Source organism: Pestalotiopsis fici (assembly GCF_000516985.1).
Source record: "Pestalotiopsis fici W106-1 unplaced genomic scaffold PFICI_Scf_8, whole genome shotgun sequence".
Lineage (NCBI taxonomy): Eukaryota > Fungi > Ascomycota > Sordariomycetes > Amphisphaeriales > Sporocadaceae > Pestalotiopsis > Pestalotiopsis fici.
The window spans coordinates 283,839-308,717 of NW_006917098.1; the positions used below are offsets into that span (position 1 = coordinate 283,839).

At 48.7% G+C, this 24,879-nt stretch overlaps 9 protein-coding genes across 9 annotated transcripts; 5 read left to right on the top strand and 4 right to left on the bottom strand.

The window, feature by feature from the left end:
- Positions 1-357: 357 nt before the first annotated feature.
- Positions 358-2,242, bottom strand: PFICI_10788 (dihydroxy-acid dehydratase; the record flags this gene model as incomplete). The annotated part of the gene is made up of 2 exons (XM_007839369.1): positions 358-2,113; positions 2,163-2,242. 2 exons carry the CDS (start codon positions 2,240-2,242, stop codon positions 358-360), a joined length of 1,836 nt encoding a protein of 611 aa, XP_007837560.1.
- A 449-nt stretch (positions 2,243-2,691) lies between these two features.
- On the bottom strand, positions 2,692-3,821 carry PFICI_10789 (uncharacterized protein; the record flags this gene model as incomplete). Its single annotated transcript, XM_007839370.1, has 4 exons — positions 2,692-3,107; positions 3,178-3,246; positions 3,317-3,419; positions 3,474-3,821. 4 exons carry the CDS (start codon positions 3,819-3,821, stop codon positions 2,692-2,694), a joined length of 936 nt encoding a protein of 311 aa, XP_007837561.1.
- A 764-nt stretch (positions 3,822-4,585) lies between these two features.
- PFICI_10790 (uncharacterized protein) lies at positions 4,586-6,901 on the bottom strand (the record flags this gene model as incomplete). Its single annotated transcript, XM_007839371.1, has 8 exons — positions 4,586-5,062; positions 5,122-5,571; positions 5,627-5,910; positions 5,985-6,208; positions 6,258-6,421; positions 6,489-6,592; positions 6,654-6,670; positions 6,711-6,901. 8 exons carry the CDS (start codon positions 6,899-6,901, stop codon positions 4,586-4,588), a joined length of 1,911 nt encoding a protein of 636 aa, XP_007837562.1.
- A 505-nt stretch (positions 6,902-7,406) lies between these two features.
- Positions 7,407-12,252, top strand: PFICI_10791 (uncharacterized protein; the record flags this gene model as incomplete). Its single annotated transcript, XM_007839372.1, has 7 exons — positions 7,407-8,480; positions 8,532-8,902; positions 9,007-10,165; positions 10,237-11,172; positions 11,256-11,489; positions 11,549-11,778; positions 11,835-12,252. The coding sequence occupies 7 exons, from the start codon at positions 7,407-7,409 to the stop codon at positions 12,250-12,252; spliced, it is 4,422 nt and encodes a 1,473-aa protein (XP_007837563.1).
- Positions 12,253-12,710: 458 nt separating this feature from the next.
- On the top strand, positions 12,711-13,871 carry PFICI_10792 (uncharacterized protein; the record flags this gene model as incomplete). The annotated part of the gene is made up of 1 exon (XM_007839373.1): positions 12,711-13,871. One exon carries the CDS (start codon positions 12,711-12,713, stop codon positions 13,869-13,871), a length of 1,161 nt encoding a protein of 386 aa, XP_007837564.1.
- Positions 13,872-14,427: 556 nt separating this feature from the next.
- PFICI_10793 (uncharacterized protein) lies at positions 14,428-15,825 on the top strand (the record flags this gene model as incomplete). The annotated part of the gene is made up of 1 exon (XM_007839374.1): positions 14,428-15,825. One exon carries the CDS (start codon positions 14,428-14,430, stop codon positions 15,823-15,825), a length of 1,398 nt encoding a protein of 465 aa, XP_007837565.1.
- Positions 15,826-16,639: 814 nt separating this feature from the next.
- Positions 16,640-19,838, top strand: PFICI_10794 (uncharacterized protein; the record flags this gene model as incomplete). The annotated part of the gene is made up of 12 exons (XM_007839375.1): positions 16,640-16,705; positions 16,763-16,914; positions 16,967-17,184; positions 17,247-17,486; positions 17,545-17,621; positions 17,699-17,919; positions 17,974-18,568; positions 18,627-18,708; positions 18,775-18,881; positions 18,938-19,394; positions 19,471-19,676; positions 19,728-19,838. The coding sequence occupies 12 exons, from the start codon at positions 16,640-16,642 to the stop codon at positions 19,836-19,838; spliced, it is 2,532 nt and encodes an 843-aa protein (XP_007837566.1).
- A 493-nt stretch (positions 19,839-20,331) lies between these two features.
- PFICI_10795 (uncharacterized protein) lies at positions 20,332-22,198 on the bottom strand (the record flags this gene model as incomplete). The annotated part of the gene is made up of 6 exons (XM_007839376.1): positions 20,332-20,617; positions 20,685-20,994; positions 21,076-21,605; positions 21,667-21,795; positions 21,850-21,907; positions 21,976-22,198. The coding sequence occupies 6 exons, from the start codon at positions 22,196-22,198 to the stop codon at positions 20,332-20,334; spliced, it is 1,536 nt and encodes a 511-aa protein (XP_007837567.1).
- Positions 22,199-22,841: 643 nt separating this feature from the next.
- Positions 22,842-24,539, top strand: PFICI_10796 (uncharacterized protein; the record flags this gene model as incomplete). The annotated part of the gene is made up of 1 exon (XM_007839377.1): positions 22,842-24,539. One exon carries the CDS (start codon positions 22,842-22,844, stop codon positions 24,537-24,539), a length of 1,698 nt encoding a protein of 565 aa, XP_007837568.1.
- Between the last annotated feature and the right edge of the window lie 340 nt (positions 24,540-24,879).

Here is a 24,879-nt window from a genome sequence, read left to right on the forward strand (position 1 = left end):
CGTCTCCATTATCAGTGGCATCCTGATGAACCTAGACTTTGCGATTACCGAGTACTACCCCTTCTCTTGGTGTGATAACAATTGCCTCTATATGATTCATATCTTAGGTATACTTGTAATCCAAGGGAAACATTTTACTGGCACCGTCAATTTTTTGGAATAGGTAATAAGTATAAAGAATTCATATTCGCAAGACGCATACGCCGATTTTCCGGACCCCAGAATGCAAACCGGCCCGCAAGCCCAGATTGGTTATCGTTTTGTATATACACAGAAATCTTTGATACAGCAACGCAGCGCACAATTAAAACCAAAATTCCTTCACGCATTCTTCCATCAACCCTTACCATGACCCGCTTAAGCATTGTCGGTCACACAGCCGGACGAGGCATCCGTCACCAGCTTGGCATACTTGGTGAGAGTACCCTTCTTGTACCGGGCCTCGGGGGCCTTCCAGGCAGCCTTTCTCCGGGCGAACTCCTCTTCCGAAATTGTGGTGTCAATGACACGCTTCTCGGCGTCGATGGTGATCTCATCGCCATCCTGCACCAGTGCAATCGGACCGCCGGCCATGGCCTCGGGCACGATATGGCCAATCAGGAAACCGTGAGAACCTCCAGAGAAGCGACCGTCGGTGAGCAGGGCAACGTCCTGACCGAGACCGGCGCCCATGATGGCGGACGACGGCTTCAACATCTCGGGCATACCAGGTCCACCCTTGGGACCTTCGTAGCGGATGATGACAACGGTCTTCTCGCCCTTCTTGATCTCGCCGCGCTCGAGCGACTCAATGAAGGCATCCTCGTAGTCGTAGACGCGAGCCTTACCCTTGAAGACGAGACCTTCCTTACCGGTAATCTTACCGACGGAACCGCCAGGAGCCAGCTGGCCGCGGAGGATCTGGATGTGGCCGGTGGGCTTGATGGGGTTGCTGAAGGGGCGGATGATCTTCTGGTCCTCAGGGAAGCGGTGGGGCCAGGCCTCGACGTTCTCCTTCATGGTCTTACCGGTAACAGTGATGCCGCTGCCGTCAATCAGACCCTCCTCGAGGAGGAATCGGAGCAGGGCCGGGGTACCACCAATACCCATCATGTCGGCCATGACGTACTTGCCACTGGGCTTCAGATCGGCCAAGAAGGGAGTGCGGTCGCTAACCTTCTGGAAGTCATCGACGGTCAGCTTGATGCCAACGGAGTCGGCAATGGCGATCAAGTGCAGCACGGCGTTGGTGCTACCACCCAGGATGTTGACAACAACCATGGCGTTCTCAAAGGCTTGCCTTGTGAGAACGTCACGGGGTCGGATGTCTTCCCTCATAATATTCTTGATGGCCTCGCCGACACTCTCACACTCCTTGACCTTGTCCGCATGAGCAGCAGGAATACTACTGCTGGCGGGCAGAGTCATACCCATGGTCTCGATAGCGGTAGCCATTGTGTTGGCAGTGTACATACCACCGCAGGCACCTTGACCTGGGCAGGCGTTGCGGATAATGTCGTAGCGCTGGTCCTCGGTGATCTCGCCGGTAATGTACTGTCCGTAGGCCTGGAAGGCATTGACCAGGTCAATCTCAGCGCCGGCCTTGCTGCATCCTGGAGCAATTGTTCCACCGTAGACCATGATACTGGGTCTGTTGACACGGCCCATGGCGATCAAAACACCGGGCATGTTCTTGTCACAGCCAGGAAGAGAGATGTTGGCATCGTACCATTGACCGCCCATGACAGTCTCGATACTGTCGGCGATAATCTCTCTGCTCTGCAGGGAGTATCGCATACCAGTCGTACCCATGGAAATACCATCAGAGACACCAATGGTGTTGAACCGGTAAGGGATCAGACCAGCCTTTTTCACAGACTCTTTTACGACAGCCGACAAATCCATCAAGTGCATGTTGCAAGGGTTGCCCTCGTACCAGACGGACGAGATACCGACCTGTGCCTTCTTCATGTCGGCATCATCGAGACCGGTGGCGTACAGCATGGCCTGCGAGGCACCCTGCGACTTGGGCTGTGTGATGAATTTTGAGACCTTGTTGAGGTCGCTATCTTCGGCTCGAAGGGGACGGGATGTGCTAAGAAGACGACTGGTGTTCTTGTCAGCGCCATCCTGCCTTTTGTTTGGATCATCACATCGCATTCATTGCATTGGCAAACACGTACGCATATTGAGTCGATGGTGCTCGACAGCTCCGAGCAAGAGCTGCGGGAGCTTTCGCCCGCAGCAGAGTCTGAAAGGCCATTTTGATTGAACGCAACTACTCAATCGAATTGCCAAGGAATGTGCCTGTGGATGGGGACGAGACGAAGGGAATTTGGAATTGACCCTTTGTACACGAATTGGGTCGAAGCGACACTCGGAGGAGATCGTCCAAAGCTTCGAAATGAGTCAATTGAACCAAGACAAAAGTCCAGTAGATCAATTGTGAGCAGTGGATTGAGCTTACCTACAGCTCGCTCCCAATTGACGGTCCGTGACAGGAGCTCAGCAGCTCCGAAATTTTGGGCGAAATCGGCACAAAATTCTGGGACAGGCCTCGGGCCTGTCAGCCAAGTCTGCTTACCACCCCCAAGTCCCCGCGAAAAGGCGGAGCGACTGACGAATATCTGCACAACTATTGGCTGCGACTTCGGTAGGTAGAAACTATACTACATTAAGGTAGCAGCTCCACTTGCAATCTCTGGTTGAGATTCAATACCAAAGATCAGCTGTAGTCATGATGGCAACTATGGACAGCATAAGTTGTGATGCTCCAGCTGGATATGGTTTGTTCTGGGCGATTTCCTTGAACCCAGCAATGGCGTCCATATATTGAACTCCAGGTGAAGAGCCTTCACGTTCAGCAAGGACCCGCGCGACATACTTTTCCGCTTGATCGACTTGCGCTTGGAGCTCGATGCAGCTCGGCAGAACTCTGGCCATCAAGGGACGGATGATTCGCGGCAAGACTCGCAACTGTTCCGCAGCATGAGCACTTGCAAATCCGTACTTGACAACGAGGTCCAGCCACTCCTGATCGCGGCACAGGGATTCGCCCACAAATATTCGAGATGACATTCTGGTAATGATCTTTACGATAATGTCTTTAAGGTTGACTTCGTTCCACTCTATGGCTAGTCAATTTGCCGGTTTTTTCTTCTTCTTCTTTCTTCTTGCAACGATTGTGGATTCACCCACCTTGAGAGTCAGGAAGCAGCTCTTCCAAAACGACAGAACATTCATTTGATAATGGAGTCACCAACTCAGCTATAAGTACGACTATGAATTAGTTACGGGACGGAGATCAAAGGAGCTTTTTAATCCTTTGGATACTAACCGAGGTTTCTGGTTATCTTAGATCTCACGAGTGTCTGCAACGACTCCTCAGACGATGCTGCCATTTTATATGGTTCGAACCCTGGCAGATTGGCCTGGAACATCTGTAGACATGGTGTTACTATAGCCTTATCTTACTTGTGTGAGACTTGCCTTACAGTCTCAAGTTGCCCAGTGAAGCTCAACCTCTTGTCGTTGCGTATCTCGTCGCCCTGCTGCGGTCGAAGAATAATCACCTCACCAAAGTCGCTGATGACACGGAAAGGCTTGGAGCCAAATTGATTGACTGCTGAGTAGATTATGTCCCTGGCTGAAGTGGTAAATTCCCGGACTGCCCGGCTGCTGGTCAATTCGTAGCTGCGCTTAGGGTTAACGAGGGGCAGGATAGTACGGCATTTCCAAGTATAAAGAACGATGACATTTGGTATAACAAGCAAAAAGATGACTGCGACAAGGTCCCAGATGGTCCTTTCATGCTCTGCAAGTAGATTCAAATCGAACTCCATGGCGATAAATTGTTGAAGAGATAGTTGATTAGTTCGAAAACACGATACAATATGGTTCTGGTTCGGCACGTTTGCTTTTGTACAACGAACCGAATCATAAATGACGTAGGAATATAAGTATCTAAGAGGCATATATGCCGAATCGGACGTTGCCAGAGCCGATTGTAAGTCAACCCATCCGATCATCCAAGAGGTCAGTAGCCTCAGTCCTCGGGGTGGGATGGTTCTTGGCAAACCCCGAAATTTTGAGTCCTCCGAGTCACGTCCGAACCGGGCCCGGCGGACGACCCGTGCATAGCTCACGACGCGCTATCAATCGCTTCATTGTTCCATCCATTTCGCAAGCAATGGGCTCCGATTCATTCAAACCCACTGAAAAAGAACGAAAAATTAGCAAACCGTCCATGTCCTTGGCGTCAAGTACAACCGCGGTAGAATTCATCATTGAAGGCTTCCACGCCAAGAGATAATATGGCAACACTAGATAGGCTGGACCCGAAGGTAGATAGTCGCTGATTTCTATCAATGGAAGAAATTCAGCGTTGTCAACTAGAGCAATTACATTGACTGAGCACAGTCTGCGCACAACAGCCTAGATCAATCCGAGACTGAATAGAACTATCCTAAACTAGGAATTACATAAAATCAAACGCCAATTAATTTTAATCGAAATAAGAATGTAGACTCTCTCTCTTTCCCTCTCTTTCTCTCTCTCTTTCCCTCTCTTTCTCTCTCTCTTTTCCCCTTTGGATTCGGGTATACTCTCATCTTTGGCGCAAACCGGTCCAATGCTCACCGACCCGAGTGTTGAGTGTGGTGAAAGCTGTCCAAAGTGGTGTCAAATCGGCATGTACGCGGACTGCATTCTTGAGCAACGCTTCAGCTCGCAACATTTGTTTCATGTCTGCCAGGACTCTTGAGTCCTCTTTCTCCGACAGCACGTAGTCATAGATGCTCGCGATGGCAAAGGGGCATTGATATGCGCCCCAGATCCAGGATATCAACCATGGCGACGTGAAAGACTCCATCAACAGATTAATTGTATCGAGAACCTTCCGAGCAGCATTCAAGGAAATGAAAGCGCCGGATTCAGACTGGACGATGGTTTTTTCATTTCTTGAATCATCGGCCGCATGTATTTTGCGTTGCATCATAATAATGCTCATATATGCGGTAAGTAGGAGATCAGAAGCAGTCCAGCAAACATTGAAGTCATTTAGCGACTGTCTAAGCCATGTCTCCTATTTCAGGTGAGCATAGAGGCAAAGGCTGAGTACGTATAAGAAAGTCTTCAACGTACAACTTGCCAATCTTCGATGATATTTGTAATATCAGAGCACAGATTGTTGATGGATCCTTCAATATCAGAAGATGCACTCTTTGAGTTCTCCAAGATTTTGAAAAAGTCCATCATAATAAAGGTGATCCGCGACGTAACGATAAATGCAGTAGCCGAAGTCACTTCTTGTGGAGGTAAGCGACCAATGTCGAAGCTGGGTAGGTTGACCTGGTAGTCGAGTCCGGAAATAGTTGGGGGTCTGTCGAAACACAGACGGAAATGGTAATCCAACGCAAGCAACTGCCAGAATCCCTTCCTATCTTCATTTGCTGCGTGGTGATCCTTTGGCATTCTTCCTTCCATAAGGTAGTCGTCCATACTCTGCAGGCTAAGATTTTGAGCGAAGCGGCAAGCACGAGAGTGCAGTTCCCAACATAGATCATAGTCGAAGTTTGCTGCACTTGTTCGACACTGTTCGAGTGAGTGTCAGCAATTTTGCAACAATTTTGGAGAATTCATTGCGAACCATTAGAATCGCTGCAACAAAGTCCATGGCAGTGCATGTTGTCCCTTGATCCCAAGCCGAAACAAGGTTGCGACAATGATGGTAAATTCGACGTGCCCACTTCATGTCCCCGTAAGCCAATGTGGAACGGATCAAAGCCCCGTCAATGAGCACGTTGTAGTAGACTAGCATTGCTGATTGATCGATGTGAACATGCGGCAAGCCAGCGAGGTCTGGAATGATTCTCATCAACTGTTCGTTTATCAGATTGGGCCACATCTCAAGACCTCGATTGATAAAGAATTCTCCAAAGACAAACAGTTAGTATGGACGAATCAAGTTGAGGTATACAGGCTGTGAAGGCAAGATTGGTCCATACCGTTGACCCAGAGCTTTGCTTTATCCTTGGGAATTTCAAAGATCAGTGCTTCACTATTCTCCGAATAATTTTCCAAAGATGCGTCCTTCATTTTCTGGATTGCACCATCAAGGAGCGATAGAGGATCCAACGTATTGCCAGATGGACTAATTGGGGACTGTACACTGTGGCCCCCAGGAGTGTCCAGATTCTGCAGTTGGAGTAACGATACATCCGTAGCCACCCTGTTAGAGCGATTAGGACGGATTGCATGACAGGAATGGTGGCAGCTACCCTTCAATGATGAACTCTGATTCTTGATTGTCGATATCATCATTCGAAGATGCCGGGGTTGACTGTACCGCCGGGTCGGTTACTGTACGATCCGTGAGGATATTGCTGCAAAGAGCCTCTACATTGCTTAGACGGTCAAGAAGACTAGATAGCATGGGGTCTGTCTTTTTCCTACAAGTCCGCTATGTTTAGCATGTATACTACCAATATGGGGACATTACGGAAACGTACGGTGCACTTGGCCGCGGTCTCCTCCGGCTCCTCCCAGGATATTTGCAATCCAGCCCCTTGTTGCTGCATCTCTGGCACGTCGGCTTGTCGCGGGTGCATCGAAGCTGAGCCACATGAGCAATCAATATTCTGTTTTCTCTTCACGATTTGCTCGATGCTACTCACCTTGCTCTGCCTGCAACCTGTGCACTGTGAAAACCGCGGGTGAGCAAAGCCACATACCGGAAAATAGCACGATCGGTTGGTCCGCTTACCGAGTAAGGATGCAATGGAGTATCGGACATTGCAATTGCCTCCTGGGCGATTCCGAGATGCTCCAGGTACTTGGTGGATTTCCCGAATGTGCTATATTGCTTGAACCACCGATTCAGAGACGGGTTGTGGTTTTGAGGGGCGAGGTTGCAGATGGCCATTGTGATCGGACGTTGCCAAGGCCCGAACCTGCGAAGCGCCAAGGGCCTAATTATTCGTATTTGGGGCTGGCAGAAGTATCAATTAGCGAGTGCCGTGCCTAGCTTGTATCGCTAAGGCGTCAAATCTACAGCGATCTAACCAAGGAATTTGGCAGGCTTACAATATGAAGACGGTGAAAGTGGCACCGTGCCAAAATGTGCTAAATCTGGTAATCAGCTCTTTCGCACTGTTTACCACTATAATCATGGCGTGAAGCATTATCATAGTAGCATCTCGGACTTTGCCAAGACATGCGCAAGTGCGATACTGTTGAAAGCGAGACCACTGTCTCCAGGTAGAGTTGCAGATTGACAGTGGAATATCGAGACCGATCCAATAGGAAGTATAAAATATAGGATATTCCATTAATACTTTTAGCTACGGAATCATAAAAAAACACCTTGAATACGAATTCAAGTACTTACTGTGTCTTCATCGCAATTTATTGATATTCTGGTTGGAAACATGGAATCGGATCCAGGTGCGACGGGAGTCTCTTCCCACAACGAAAACAAGACTCCATCGTCAAGAAGTGGCGCTTCAAGCGGAGCTGGAAGCCTGACTATTTTTGACGGCAATGAACACTCCGTCGACGAACACCATGCTCAAATGAGCGTCGAAATCATGGAACTCGCCCGACGCTTTACGAACCAGTCACAGAATCAAGGTTCCGACTTGTTCCCTATGGTCATTGGCAGCAAACTGGATCCAAACAGTGAACAATTCGACGCGAGATCCTGGGCAAAAGCCTTTTACAATGTCAGGGTTCGCGCGTCTGAAGGAAAGGCTCTCCGGACGACTGGTGTGGCCTTCAAGAACCTCAGCACCTTCGGTTTCGGTTCAGCGACCGACTTCCAGAAAAGCGTTGGCAATGTATACATCGAAGCATATGGGATGATTCATGATCTTATCCATCCAAGAAAGCGTCGCATTGATATTCTTCAAGATCTCGAAGGTGTTTTACACAGTGGCGAGATGCTCGCGGTTCTCGGTCCTCCAGGCTCCGGTTGTTCTACATTTCTTCGCGCGATATCGGGTGAAACTCATGGTTTTCACGTCTCCAAAGACTCAGTCCTCAACTACGAAGGTGTTCGGCCTGACCAGATGCAGACAGCCTTTCGCGGAGAGTCGATCTACACAGCCGAAGTCGACGACCACTTTGCACATCTGACTGTTGGCGACACTTTGTATTTTGCTGCCAGGGCCAGATGTCCAGAAACGCTGCCCGATGGTGTTTCACGCCATGAATTTGCCACGCACATGCGGGACGTTACTATGGCTTTGTTTGGCATCTCGCATACCCTCAACACTCGCGTGGGCAATGACTTTGTGAGGGGTGTAAGTGGCGGCGAGCGGAAGCGCGTCACTATCGCAGAGGCTGCACTGAGTTTCGCTCCATTGCAATGCTGGGACAACAGCACTCGGGGGCTGGATAGCGCCAATGCTGTCGAGTTTTGCAAAACCCTGAGAACACAGGCCGACGTGATCGGATGTTCATCATGCGTAGCCATATACCAGGCACCCCAATCAGCTTACGATGTGAGTTGAGAATGGGTTACCATTGTCGTTCAGGTACTGATTGCTTGGCAGCTGTTTGACAAGGTGATGGTTCTTTATGAAGGACGTCAGATATACTTTGGAAAGGCCCGCGATGCCGCAAACTACTTTGAAGAGCTCGGATTTGAGCGCCCTGCACAACAAACTACCGCTGACTTTTTGACTTCCATGACCAACTCTACAGAAAGAGTGATTCGAGCAGGATGGGAAGACAAGACACCCCGTACTCCAGACGACTTTGCCAAAGCTTGGAAGTCTAGTTCTGCGCGTGCGCAATTGATTCAAGAAGTCGATTCCTACATTAGCAATCATCCTTTTGATGGAGATCACTTCCAAAATTTCTTGGATGCCCGTCGCTTGGACCAGTCCCAGCACCAGCGGCCGCTGTCGCCATATCTCATCTCGTAAGTATTTACTAACAAAATATGATATTTTCAATTTTTGGAGGTTCATCTCGGTTTATACGATCAAGTATACATTAAAAAGCTAACAAATTTACGCTCATCAGATACTGGGAACAGTTCACCTTGACACTCTGGCGAAGTTGGACTTTGTTCCGGACTGACCCTTCAGTCACCTTGACAATGCTAGTCAGCAACATTTTCGAGGCTCTCATCACAGCAAGCATTTTCTACAACCTCCCGGCCGACACATCTAGTTTCTTCAAACGTACGCTTCTTTTATTCATGGTCATCCTCCTCAACGCCTTTGGAAGCATTCTAGAGATCATGACCTTGTACGAAAAGCGCAGAATCGTCGAGAAACACTCGCGGTACGCTTTTTACCACCCAAGCGCTGAGGCACTATCAGCCATGATTGCCGATCTTCCGTACAAGATCATCAACGCCATACTATTGAACACGACACTCTACTTCATGACAAATCTGCGCCGTGAAGCTGGGGCATTCTTCTTCTTTCTTTTATTCTCATTTACAATCACGCTCACCATGTCAATGATGTTTAGGCTTATTGGGTCAGTAACAAAATCAGTTGCCCAGGCTCTTGCGCCCGCATCGATTATCCTTCTGGCGATCGCATTGTATACTGGCTTTGCAGTACCACCCACGTATATGAAGTCATGGCTTGGCTGGATTCGATGGATCAATCCGGTGTATTACGGCCTGGAAAGTGTTTTTGTCAATGAATTTGTTGGACGAAGTTTCTCGTGCGCCCACTTTGTCCCGTCCGGACCAGGGTATGCAGACTTGGGCCCAGAAAATCGTGTATGCCAAACGGTTGGAGCTTCCCCTAGCGAAAATTTCGTCGACGGTACTGCATATCTTTTGAGCTCGTACGGGTACAAATCCGCTCATCGTTGGAGAAACTTTGGCATCCTCGTTGCATTCATGATTGCCTTTATGGCACTTCATCTGCTTGCCACAGAATACATTGCTTCTGAACGATCACAAGGCGAAATCTTGGTCTTTCTCCGGAGGACCCTCAAGAGGGCACAACTTCAAGATACTGACGATGTGGAGACACAAGCCGCTTCGCCGTTGCCGCGGGAGTACGAGAGTCAGCCATCTGACACCGAAAAGATTGAACAGCAGACTTCAGTGTTTCACTGGAGCAAGATTTGCTACGATGTCAAGATTAAAAATCAGGACCGTAGGATTCTGGACAACGTCGATGGGTGGGTCAAACCAGGAACTTTAACAGCGCTGATGGTAAGTAGGCAGCATCAGAGATACCTACCTATGCTTCACATCTGTTGATCATTAATTCTAACATGATGCAGGGTGTATCCGGTGCCGGCAAAACGACGCTACTTGACGTTCTGGCGGACCGAGTCACTATGGGCATCGTGTCTGGAGATATGAGGGTCAACGACAAGATACGTGATGCGTCATTTCAACGCAAGACTGGTTACGTGCAACAGCAGGACATTCATCTTCATACTTCAACCGTTAGGGAGGCTCTCAATTTCAGTGCCATTCTCAGACAGCCATCACAGTATACTCATGATGAGAAACTAGCATATGTGGACACAGTCATCAGTCTATTGGGTATGGAAGAATACTCTGATGCCATAGTGGGCACTCCGGGCGAGGGACTCAACGTTGAACAGAGAAAGCGGTTGACTATCGGTGTCGAGCTTGCTGCTCGACCGCAACTTCTTTTGTTTCTCGATGAGCCTACTTCTGGGCTTGACAGTCAGACGTCATGGTCGATATGCAATCTTATGGAGAAACTAAGGGATAATGGGCAAGCAATTCTTTGCACAATCCACCAACCCTCGGCAATGCTTTTTCAAAGGTTCGACCGACTGCTGCTTCTTGCAAAGGGTGGAAAGACTGTCTACTTTGGAGAGATTGGAAAAAGCTCTCATGTTCTTCTCGACTATTTTCAGCGTCATGGTGCTGATCCCTGTCTCGAAGAGACAAATCCGGCGGAATACATGCTTCAAGTCATTGGGGCTGCCCCAGGAGCAGTCACAGACATTGATTGGCCTGCAGTATGGCGAGGTTCAACCGAGTGCGAAGCTGTACAGATGGAATTATCGCGTTTGAGCTCGAATGTGACCCAGACCATTACAGCGACTGGAAATGAGACCCAGGTCGAGTTTGCCGCTCCGTTCCGGACACAGCTGTATCAGACAGCCAAGCGTGTATTTCAACAATACTGGAGAAGCCCTGGTTACATCTACTCCAAGACAGCTCTGTCTGTGGGTGCAGTAAGTGACACACGATGCTTTCTTGCCACACTTATACCGACACCGCCTCCTTTATCGATTACTAATTTGAGTATTGTATTCAGGCATTGTTTATCGGCTTGACATTCATGAACGCAGAGAACACGCAACGCGGGCTTCAAAATCAAATGTTTGGCGTGTTTGTGTTTTTGACTATTTTTGGTCAAGTGCTAGAGCAGATTCTCCCTGTTTTCGTTTCTCAACGAACGCTATATGAAGCTCGAGAGCGTCCTTCAAAGGCCTACTCATGGAAGGCCTTTCTGCTGTCTAACATCTTCGTGGAGATGGCATATAATACAGTAAGCCCTTTTTGGTTCACTACCATACTAGTATCAATGTCAAAGCTAATATATTGCAGTTGATGGCTGTCTTGTGTTTTGTGTGCTGGTACTTTCCCATTGGTCTTTACCGCAACGCCTATTTTACCAACACTGTTGATTCGCGTGGCATTACCGCTTTTCTACATGTGTGGGCATTTTTCATGTTCACCAGTACTTTTGCCAATATGATAATTGCGGGCCTGGAATCGGCGGATGTAGCCGGAGCCATTGCCAATTTGTTCTTCATCATGATGTTCCTGTTTTGCGGGTGAGTTGATAGCATACTATCTAGCGACACTTGACTCAGGCTAATCTCCCTACCAGTATCTTGGCAGGACCAGACACGCTACCACGCTTCTGGATCTTCATGTATCGCGTCAACCCATTCACATATGTCGTGGAAGGATTCATGGGAAATGCGCTTGGAAACTCTGAAGTACAATGTGCAGCCAACGAAGTCTTGACGTTTCACGCCCCCAATAGCACCACGTGTGCAGAGTACCTGGCCAACTACCTGGACAACGCCGGAGGTTATCTGATAAGCGGGACCTCAGAGCAATCTTGCCAATACTGCCCAATCCAGTCTACAAATTCTTTCCTGGCCAGTCTCAATGTCGATTTTGCCAACCGATGGCGCGATTTTGGGTTCGTGTTGGCCTACTGCGTATTCAACATAGTCGCGGCGATAGGCTTCTATTGGTTGGCACGGGTGCCAAAAGGCAAAAAGGTGAAGACTGTCTGATTCGGCACATGTCTCATCATATCCAAGTCTTCGGGACCTTGTGCCTCACCATGGACTAAGGTCCAGGGTTGATGGCCAAGTCGGAAGCATAAAACTGTCAGAGGATTAGGCACCGCTAGGCCTCCTTAGCGTCCGAGCCACAAAATTCACACCGTGCCCCAGGCTTGGAAGCGGAAAGTTCTTGGGCATGTGAAATGCATTCTGACTTGATTTTGAAATATATTGATAGGAATTGAATTCAAATCAATTCTTGGTATGATATGATAATGATAGGCAGACAGATGTATAGTGGCTGGAATATTGATTGCTGCCTGGAGACTATTGTTAAGTGGGGGCGGTAAGCAATTCGTGGTACGGACCTGGCGTCATCTGTACTTCCTAGTACATACATTAGCTAGATTCCATCACTCAAGAAGAGTTTACTTGCACTTTTTCATTTCCTTCTCACTGCATCAATCATGTTTCTACCACGGGAAATCCTAGACGCCATTTTTGGCTATTTCGCACCGAAATCTAGTGCTTTTGACCTTTCTATTGAGGAGCATTGCGCCAATCGGAAAACGCTAGCGTCGCTATGTCGTGTTTCCAAGCATTTCAAGGCTATTGCTATGCCTCAGCTGTACGCCAACGTGCGCTTGTTCGACGGCGACATCCGATTTTTCACAACTACCATTTTGGCAAATCTTGGAACGAGGAGACTTGTCACGCGATTGAGTCTCGAGTTCATGTTGCCTGGTACATGGGATGCGAATGAAGTCAGCGAAGAAAGACGCCAATCAGTGCCAAGGATGGATCAAGAACAATGGGACTATGACCATTGCTTGAGGGAGACATTGGCGCTTTTGGGTCAGAATGGCATCGCCACCGGCGTTGGAGGCGCAGATATACTGATCGCCGAAGGACTTGAGCTCCATGATCAATTCGAGGAAGACCTGTCCGCTGTCTTGTTGTTTGTGCTGCCAGAGCTCCAACATCTACAGGTCAAGTTGGATCCGATGTCTGACTTGGAAGACTATCAATCTGCTGGATACTGGAGATGCAAAATGTTCTTGCAAGCTCTGAGGTTGCCGTTTTATGCCAAAAGCCAGCGACCGAACAGCACCAATCTCGACATTCAGCCTTTGACTCCTGCATCTCTTTTCAACCTCCGTGAACTAATCTTGTGCAGCCCATTCGAAGACCCTGGCACAGTCAAAAGCACGTGGCCTCCGATCGTCTTTGGCTACATAGAAGAGATGCAGCCATTTTGGGGATTGCCAAAGCTGAAAAGCCTGACTCTTGAGCGAGCCGAGTCGACCACCCCCCTGAGAATGCCCAAGGATGCAGTTTCTTCGGTAGAACATCTCCACCTTGTCGACACAGCCATACCACCCGGAGAGCTGCCCGAGCTTCTGAAACATTTCCCTTTGCTTCGAACCATTACATATGTGCCTGCAGACTATAGCGGCATGCAAGAGTATGCTGAACTTTCTTTGGATTGCAGAAGGCTCAACAAGAAGAAAATTGAAGACGACCTGAGATCACTCAACTCAAAACTTGAAATCATTAAAGTTGAAATACCCGAAGTACCCGAATGGGCTCGAGAGTCTGACAGTGAAGAGGAAGATGAAGAAGACTAGAGAATGTCTGAGATGTAATAAGCACAAGATCGTGTAGAAATTGCAAGGCACTTCATAATTCTCTAGTCATCCAGTTTCGTTATACCGCGTAGTCTGAAATTGACTCACGTAATGTAACAAATGAACTTTGTCTGAGCGCCCGATAGATAAAGATTAGGAAAAGAAGTTGGTATCAAGGCTTGGTGTTCGGTTCTTGATGAGCTTTCGGCACGTACAACGGCGAGATTGATTAGAATCAGGTGCTGTAATCATCGTAATGTTGTGTTAGCTCTGTCATTCTTCTTTGTGGTGATACGGGGTTCCCGCAAATAGTGACATGGAATAATTGATAACCGTATTCGGTAATCCAGAGCGAGCAAAGAACTAGTTGACTTGGGTTACAATTTAGCCATACCCACTCAGTGCTACAATAGGTATAAATCCACATTAGCAAGATGTGACAGCAATCAAGAAGTACCTAGTAGTGTCAGTAATTAGTTAAGAGTTATCTCCGGCGCATATTGATTTCTACCTGATTGCTACATTCACAGTGCCAATTGTTTGGTTGATAATCAATATGCGAGTATCTGAAGTACACGCGGGACCCAACAACAGCGAGATCGCCATTTATGCCAGACTGCTCATACCGGGCCGCGGGAAGCCTCTCCCTAATGCCGTAGTGGGCATCTCGGTGGTAGACAAAACAATCACACACGTGGGACCGCAGCATGACTTACCACATCGATTGTCCAATGCACCTCGCTTCCAAGTTGGCTATTTGCTCCCTGGATTGTGGGACTGCCACACGCACTTTGCAGGCGTGACGAAAGTGGACTTCCCGAGCATGATTCAGACGCATCCAGCCACTTGCGGCGCCGCCATAGCCCGCGGCTTTCACGATACGTTGATGGCGGGCTTTACCAGCGTGCGCGACGTAGGCTCTTTCGCCATCGAGGCTCACGTGGCTGTTCAGGCAGGACTACTTCTAGGTCCCAACGTCTTTGGATCTGGAGGCTGCATAGGCATCACCGGTGGCAGCAGCGATGCCACAAACCTCCCGCTAGACTGGGTCTACGCCACCCAGGGCGTGCATCACACAAAGCCGTGGCCGGGGACAAGCAGTCTCGTGATAGCCGACGGTGCCGACGAATGTCGCCGGGCGGTGCGGCAGCAAATCAGGCGTGGTGCCTCGTGCATCAAGGTGATTACAACGGGCGGTGTAATGTCGACTACCGATGATCCACAATACCGACAGTACTCTGATGCAGAGCTCCATGCCGTCATGGATGAAGCCAAATTGCAAGGAAGGGCCGTGGCAGCACACGCTCACGGCAAGGCTGGCATTCTTGCTGCTGTGCGAGCTGGTGCCCGTACCATCGAGCACGGAAGCTACTTGGACGAGGAGGTGGCTTCGCTTATGAAGAAGTACGACTGCATTCTAGTGGCTACTCGCCATATTGTCGAGGCTGGCCTTCGAAGACTGGATAGGATGCCTCCACAAACTGCTGCCAAGATGGTAGCTATATCAGCACAGCACCTGGAAGCTTACAAACTAGCAGTAAGATCAGGTGTGCGGATCGCCTTGGGCACAGATATCTGCAGTTCCAACGTCGCCGAGGAGATCTCCCACGGGAAAAACGGCCACGAGCTCGTCTGGGCTGTCACAAAAGCAGGCATGTCACCGCTGTCAGCCATTGAAGCTGCCACTGCTACCGCCGCCGAGACTCTAGGTCCGCAGACGCCGAAGAAGGGCTTGGTTAAAGTCGGGTGGGATGCCGACTTGATTGCCCTAGACGAAAACCCTTTGGAATGTATTGGTGTATTAGCTGAGCCCAAAAACATCAAATTCATCTGGCAAGGGGCAAAGCTGGTCAAATCCCCCAATGACTCATTCTGGCCTCCTTCGCTGGATGACTTGGTAGGCTGGAACATGATTGAACGGGCCGAATGTGCTGGTTGTGGTCAAAGCCATTAATCGATTGATTCTGAGCACCGCTCAGTGACCAGTAGTTCATGTTGTTTCACCGATCTATAGAATCACCCCTTTATTTCTTTAGTTATTGAGATGCCTAAGTTTGCAAACCTAAAGGCGTCTGTAGTCCGTAATTACAGCGAGCGCATCGTAAAATCAGAATAAATCGACAATTCATATTCAATTCTCCGGATGAACACCAAGACTAGAGCATGTCACAAGATACCAAATGTGTTTCCATTCATCTCAGATATTGCGATGTCCTGCGTGGCCTTTTTGCCGATGCAGCACTACAGGCTAACTCATTGATTTTTCGTGCCATGTTTGCTATATCACGACGGCTTTTCTTTCTCTCTTTTTCTCTCTCTTTCTTTCTCTCTCTCTCTCTCTCTCTGTCTCTGTGTCTGTGTGTTTGTGTGTGTCTGTCTGTGTGTGCATTGACTTGGGTATCAGGAGACTACTTGATGTATATTTTACTGAGCATAACCAGTCCGATTAATCCTTGTAACAGGTACTGCTTGCGTACAAATAATCAATACCCATCTCTGACCGCGCGTAACTTCGTTCCACAAGCCTAAATGCGGGCGTGGGGCCACGCTAAGCCAGCCCGATATAGTATACCGTTGGGGGCGGGTCATGGCCGTGTAAGATAAGCCGAAAGGGGCGTTCGGGAACGAGGCCTCTAACGCCTCGACTGAAGTCTACTTTGCATAGATGCCGCAAGCACAAAAAATTGATGATGCCTCCGTTCCTTCGGCAAAGTATCATTCTTGTTGCCTAATCATCTTTCGTCAGTCAAATTGGCAATTCCGTCAACATGGCTAGCAAGGATCAGGTAAACGAGAAGGCCAATGCCGATGTCGGCAACGGCGAGGTTCTTCAGGTGGGTGAACCTTACCGAAACTTTTGATCAACCGACAGTATTCATCCATGTTCATAGACGAGAACCTCTACCATCGATCTGGAAGCGGACAAGATCTTTCAGGAACTCAGTTTCTCGCACGCTGATTTGGAAGCTGCACGCGTCCAGGCTCAAACGTTGACGTTGGAGGAGGCAAATGCCATACTCGAAGAGTACCTGGTGCAACATGGGTCAGTCATGTCCTGAAAAAGTAGCCGCATTTACTAAGATAGGGCCCCGCAGCGAGGACATGACCATTCCGCTCAGCACAATCGCTACGGTTAGATCCATCCTTGAAAAACTTCAAACTCCAAAGGGCGCCGATGAATATCTTGACCACATTACGCGCACCACTGCTGCCGTTTTGAACGGAAACTCAGCCTATAGAGAAGTCCGCGCCTCCGTGGACCCGAATGATGACGTTGATATACCTGTCAACACGATCCGAGCCTGGGTGATTGGTGAGCTAGCCAGACTTCTTTCCGAGTGCGGTGCACGATCCCTAACTATATTTCTTGGACAGGTATCATCTGGGCCTCGGGTCTTGCTGCGATAAACCAGTTCTTTGCCCCACGCCAGCCGGCAATCACGGTGACAGTGTACTTGGCACAGCTATTCGGCTTCCTTATGGGAAAGTTCTGTGCTGCGATACTTCCCACTACCGTGTTTCTCAGCGGCTCTAGGTTGGAGTTTACTCTGAATCCGGGTTCCTGGTCTCTCAAGGAACAAACGGTCGTGACAATGATGGCCAATGTTAGCTACGGTAAACTCGCGTGGTGGCTGTTCCTCAGCGAGAATGGAAAAGCTGATTAAGTATTTAGCAACTCCTCTCATCTCGTATCTGTTTTTCATGCAAAGGCTTCCCATATATCTTGGACAAGAGTGGGCAGCAAGCTATGTAAGTTATTACCAAAGTTTTGCCGTTCCCCTATCCCTCTGATGACAATGGTACTGATTCTACGTCCGTCTGGACAGGGATACGGCTTTTGTATGCTGCTCGCCACACAGCTTATGGGCTACGGACTAGCTGGAATATCTCGCCGTTTCCTCATTTACCCAGCGAACATGATATGGTATTTTGTTTTGTCACAAATGTCCATGAACAAGGCATTCATCGACAACATCAACGTGCCAGCCAATGGCTGGAAGGCCTCCAAATTCAAATTCTTTTGGGTCGCTTTTGTCGTGGCCTTTTGGTAAGTCAGAAGACGTTTACGACATGCTCGTTTGGTTAATCTTACATCAAATAGTTATTACTGGTTCCCTGGCACTATATTCCCGACAATGACCTTCTTCAACTGGATTACTTGGGTCAAACCGACGAGCGTCACAGTGGCAATCGTCACAGGGACATATTATTTCAACATGGGCTACAACCCCCTTCCTACATTGGACTATCAGTGGCTCGCCACTTTAGATCCCTTTGTCACTCCTTGGTTCGTTCTCGTCCAGATCGTCATCGCCACGGGCCTTTGGGGATTGTTGGTGATTATACCGCTGTTCTTTTCCAATACTTGGTACACTGCATATCTTCCTATCAACTCGTGGTACCCGTACGATAACACCGGCCAAATCTATTCAACGTCACTGATCCTAGGAACCGACAACAAGCTGAATCAAACTGCATACGAAGCCTATTCTCCAGTTTTTCTCCCGGCTTCTGTTGGATTAAGATATGCTGGAATGATGGCCATGATCCCGGCTCTCTTGACAGGAACCTTCGTTTATAATCGTAAAATGATTATCCCCATCTTCAAAGGCCTATTTCAACGGGATAAGAGGTCGGGTTGGACATCTGATGTGCACTATCGACTTATGCGCGACAACTACGAGGAGGTCCCTGATGTGCGTGGCCCGCTGTTTCTTGTTACCATGAATTCTCCCAGCTGACATGAATTGAAAGTGGGTATATCTCGGTATTTCCCTGCTAGCCATGTGCCTGGGATTTGTCGCCATCTATGTCTGGCCCACCAATCTTCCTGGCTGTAAGTCTTTTTATCATTGCAGAAAATTTGAAGTTGTATGAACTGCAAACTAATGCTTCCATGAAGGGATCTTCCCATTTGCTTTCTTCTCTAGTGCCATTTTTATCATCCCCATTGGTATCCTTTGCGCAATTACGGGATACCAGACCGACCTTGAAATTCTCTTCAACATTGTAAGTCTCCGCCTGTCGCACCTGTCAGAGTGGCTGATGGCTAAAGGATAACTTAGATCGGTGGCGCGGTCAGTGATGGAGACCCAATATTCACATTTGTATTCAAGACGCTGGGAAAGTGCCTCATTCAACAATCCATCTTTTTCACATCAGACATGAAGTTGGCTCACTATGCCAAGGTGCCCCCACGGGTTACGTTAGCGTGTCAAATTGTCGGTACCTTTTTTGCTTGCATCGTCACTCTGGGCGTAGTCAACTGGCAAATCACCGGAATTGATGGCATATGCGACCAGAGTGTACAGCAGCGGTGGATATGCTCTGGCGTCGCGACAAACTGGACGAGCGCGATCGTTTGGGGTGCCCTGGGCCCCCGCCGCCTTTTTGCGCACACGAGCATGTTCAGGTTCATTCCCATGGCGCTACTCGCTGGCGCCATCTGGCCGATCCCATGGTATTTTGCGACCAAGAAATGGCCCAATAGCTTTCTGCGATATTGCCATCCACTTGTCATGTGTAAGTTCTCTAGGTATCTTTGCCAGAGTGTAGGTACCTATGTATTGCAAACACGTCAATTAACGGCTCTTATTAGTGATTGCTCCGATTTTATGGGCGCCCCTCAACTTCTCCAACTTGTGGGGGGCGTTGCCCATCTCCTTCGTGGCTGGCTACTATGTAAAGACACGCTACGTCGACTGGTGGAACAAGTACAACTATGTCCTTTCGACCGCCTTGATCTCTGGAATTGCCATTTCGCTCATCATACAAACGCTTGCAATCACCAATCAAGGTCTCGCAGTAGGTCTTGCCCTTACATAATCTATTTGTCAAATTGCTGAACATATTTAGTTCCCTGACTGGTGGGGTACCACACAGTATTACCAGACTTGTGATTTGCAGGACTGCCGCTATCTCACAGTCGCTGAGGGCGAGACTTTTGGCCCCGCAGAGTGGCATTGAGCCGGTGTCAATGAGAAAGAAGTAGGTTAATTGGTCAGCAGCAACAATCGTCGAGTATCTTCGTGCAATTCCAGGCTCTGGGCGACGGCGATGGCAAGCTGCATCGATGAAATAGTAGTGGTTGTTTGTTACATAGTAGATACTTCCAGACGTGTCGGGACTCGGCGCATTTGATGCTACGCTCGAAGGATGGATGCAACCTTGTAGTTTAGTCGCGTCTTGCTGCTCAGGAAGTAGACAAGCGCAGCCAGGCCAAAGGTGGTTGAAATATGAAATGTTCTACTCTCGCCTAAGCCGACGTGAAGAGGAAGATACAATCGAAATATACATCTTAGTTGATCCTACGACTTATAAAACAGAGGTGCTAAAGAGGAGCTATCTAATTGCTATGCACTTTTGAAAATAGATGCTTTCAATCCTTGGCCAAAGTCTCATATAACCACCACACGCCTGCTACTAGGATAATGTCTCTTTACAAGTCCTTTGCGACTGATTAAGACAGGTCCTGGACCCTCAGTAGTCCTCCATTCGCTAACCATCGACCAAAGATACTTGTGACGGCACCACGTTGATCTGCTGGCGACATGTGGCCTGCGTCCTTGACTGAGACAAACTCTAGGCCCTTCTCACGTTGCGGTGTACCTTTCCAGACTCCACCTTGGTGAGTTTTGCCGGCTCTGTCAGTCCATGTCCAGGTTCTAAAGGCCTTTTCGGCACGATAGGCTGCGTGCCTGTGCCATGGGAGATTGTCGTACTCTCGTATAATGCCCGGCTGGTTGCTAAAAGTGCGGACATGTTAGCGTTCCCTCAATTCGATGAGCAAAGTAGAGAATAGGGCTGCCTTACCAAGTAACATCATACTCGCCATTTAGCACAAGAACTGGTACAACAGAGCTGGGATCAACTTTGTCCCGTGGCTGAGAAACGCCTCCATTGAGTAGATATGTGAGGTCCGAGGTGGTTGGGACAGAGATCCTTGGATCTAAGGCCCATTGTGTATTCAAATCAAAGTTGATTGAACGAAAATCCAATAATGTCCGAAATCCAAGCTCCTGCTGGAAGCCAGATCGATTTACGTAGTCCGTCGGAGACCCTGTGTTGTTTTCAGTGTCTACACCAACGCCGCACAATGGAGGCTCTGGGCAATTTCTTCGCACTAAGAGAAAATGTAAGAAAACTTGATGCATTATGATTCGTCTTTGAAAAGTGACCATGTGATGAAATTGGTGTGACTTACAATCATATGGGCTCAACCGATGTGCCTCAACCTCTGCGTAGAAGTATTTTTCGAGGTTTTCCATGCAGAAAGTTTGGGCGGTTAGGCATACTTGTGGATCCAGAGTGCGTTGACATATAGACGCGAGCCTCTCGCATTCAGGAACCGCGGCGCCCATGGCACGACAGGTCGTCTCATTGAACCTTACCAGGTTGGGTGGTTGATCTGTGCAGAAGACATCGTAGTGACCGGTGGACAGCGGATTCGAGTCAACAAGAGCATTTACGAGGATCAAGCCTCCGAGTTCGATCGACTGCAGCGGCCCTGCTGACCACGTCTGCTTCTGGCGTACAATGTCTGCTGCGTAGCGAGGAACGTAGCGGCCACCAAAAGACTCACCAGCAATATATAGCGGGACTTTACCAAACTGGGGAAATATTTCCCCGTACCAAATTTTCAGCATTTGTGTAAAGTCTGGGGAGGATTCTTCTAAATTGCTTGGATACTTGCTGCCGTTCTGCAAGAGGGAGAGGCCGACTCCGACCGGCTGACTATATTTATGCACCATGAGCACACTTTTGTTGTAAACTGGGAAGAGGATCTTGAGCTTACTCGATGAATAGCATATTTGCATGATTTGTCCAACTGTCGTGGTTAGAGAATGTTGCATTGCTATGTTCGTTGATTGAGCAGGGCCCGACTTCGTTGAACAGGCCCACCAGCGAACTTGCCCCGGGACCACTAGATAGAGTGATTAGCAAGAGTTTCATGCTGGAGGATTTTGAGGTCGCGTACCCGCTGAGCCAGATAACGACTGGTCGATCGTTGGGGCTCTCGCGGCTCTCTACAAACCCTGAATATTACAATTAGCAAACTAGACCTTGGTAGAGCACTTCCTCATGTTACAGTTCCTCAACTCACAAAAGAACATGCTCTTGTCGTCAGTCACATTAATCTGACCAGCAAAATGGCGACTGCCTGCCACGCAGGTCGAGTCATATTGCTCCCGAACTGACCAGTTGTCTCCCGTTGCACTGGCTTCAGTCTCCAAGTGTTGGGCAGAGAGCACGCGCTGAGCATCCCACGCAACAGCAAAAGGTGTCGCATAGCTGAGCAGCGCTAGCGCTGTAAGTGACGAAAACATCTTGATTCTTCTTGGTTGACACTGCAAACTTGGTTGATGCTGTCACGACAGTGTTGAATGGAATATCATCTATTTTAATGTACAGAGCAACTCCATTGACTATACATAGTATGTACCTTATCTACAGTAGGTAATATGGCCTGTACGTATGGCGATGGTGCTACGACGCAGAGCTGACCAAGGTCAGGTCCTACAGGCGGCCTGAACGCAAAGTGCCCCGCCCAGCCCAGCGCTGTCAATGGCATAGTAACCTCCTAGTAGGACCCGCTGCAGCTCGCACCCATTGACCAAATCCGGAGATTGCAAGCAGATATACTGCATCGGTACATTGGCGGGAGTCTGGACCGGGCTATGCAAATCTGCCCATATCTCCCATCATTTCATTGGGCTTTCGCACGACATCGCTACTGCTATGCTGGAAGAGTTGCGAGGGGACTGAATTGGTCTCATGACTCTTGCCTGCCCAGGACTCCTGAGCGTATGCAATTGACTATTGATTACAACAGACATTCCTCATTCGCAGTTCGCGATCAGAATGAGGCCTAACCGATGGGTGATCTTCCTAACCCTTGTGTTTGTATCATATGCAACTACTCGAATACTCTTCAAATTACCAAAGACCTTCAATATTCCTCCCAAAGCCATGTCTGAGACTTCGGAAACTTCGATTGGCTATGTTATTACTCCGGTGTTCGACGGCGAAGAGGTGGCCCAGGCGCTCAACGTCCAAGTGACTTTCACAGGAAGCGCAGCGCTCAAGTGTGACGACGTTTTCTTGGCTACGCCTGTTGAGATTGCCAAGGTGGATGTTGGCCGGTTCGACTTGACTTCCATCTCTGCCCATGACAGTCTTGGTCAGCTGGACCTAATCCACCATGTCGATTCGTACGGGCCCCCTATTGTCTTTCAAAAATGGCGTGTCCCACGTCCGACAGAGGGCCCAATCACCATGAATTATACCGCTCTACCGAGATTAGTCAACAGTTCAACAATGAACGCCCCTTCTTTCGAGCTCCGGCAACAATTTGGTGGTCTTTTAGGGTCTGGTTATGGCTTTCTTGCCACACCACCAGCAACCAATCATCAGCTCCACCGGGTAACTGTGAGCTGGGATTTGACGGCCGCACCACCTGGAACGGCTTCAATTTGGACTTTTGGGGATGGTAGCGACCCAGTAACTCGAGTAATGGATGTCAATGAGATTGCAGGTACCTATTTCATGGTTGGCAAACTTGAGTCCTTCGTAAAGGACCGCTTTGGGCTGTACTGGCTCGGATCTCCCCCAATCGACACAACGCAGCTAGGATCTGAGTTATTCAAGATGTTTGATAGAATGTCTAGCTTCTTCAGAGATGGAGTTGACCCATACCGCGTTTTCTTACGATACAACCCGTTTCCTGGCTCAATGGCGGGGACGGCCCTGGTGCGCTCATTCATGTTCAGCTACGACGACGACGATCGTAAGCATCCGCGGCCATTCAAAGATTACTTACTGTTCTTGAGCCACGAGTGCGTCCACAACTGGGTGCATTTGGATCCTGCTGGTGCCGACAATTGGTATGAGGAAGGTCTCGCCGAGTACTATTCTCTCCTCTTGTCCCGCCGTGCAGCTTTATTCTCAAACGATTTGTTCCGCGACGAGTTGAACAAGAGATTGACACAATATTACACAAACCCTCTCGTTAATAAGTCAAATGAAGAAGTTGCAAAATTGACCTGGGAGTTTTCGGATGCGCAAAGAATTCCCTACGGTCGGGGCCTTCTTTTTGCGCTCAAAGTTAACGCCATCATCGAAGCACAGGGCAAGCCCGGAGTCAGCACCTCGCTCGATGATGTTGTCTTGAGTTTAGTTGATCTGGAACGAGCCCAACAATTGAACGGGCTATCAGACTATCTGAAAGCAGTGGGAGACCGCATTGCTGGAGGCCAAGAAGAGGCCCAGAAGCTGTACGATGAAATGGCTTCCGGTGTCTTGGTAATTCCACCTGCAGACAGTCTGAAGTCGTATGGTTTGACGCTGAGACGCCGCGATGCTCTCGCTTGGGAGCTCGGCTTTGATGAGTCGAAGGCGATCAAGGGAGAGCGCATCGTTAGCAACGTTGTTCCAGGCAGTGCGGCGGCAAGTTGTGGTTTGCAAGAGGGCGATCGTATCGTGAACAAGATCCACCTCGACGACCAAAAGGCAGATGAGAACCGGGTTTTAGATCTAACTGTCCAGCGCGGTGACGGCGAAGTACTGTACTTTTCCTTCTTGCCACGTGGGCAGCAGACGGTTGAGCGATGGGTGTATGAGAGCAATGATTCTAAGGACACAAATAGCGGAAATAATGTTGAGATATAATGCCAGGCAAGTTTATGGACAGCTTGGTTGCAACTTGCAACTCAAATAAGCAGATGATTTGAAAATGAAACTCGAGATACCTAGCCGTGTTTGTTAATTTGCTGTTTTGATTGAGAATGCTAGTGGCGAGGGTGTTCAGGAACGCCGAATTTCTATGGATCATCAAAGAGCAGCCTGTTGGAAAACACCATTTTTATCCTACCTATATACTCATGCTTACGTAACTGTAGTAATATTTCATGACAATAAAAAGCTCGAATGGAATAAAATTTAAATTATTATTAATTTTCTTTCTCTTTCTTTTTCTCTTTCTGTTTTCTTACTTTTCTCTTTTCTTCTC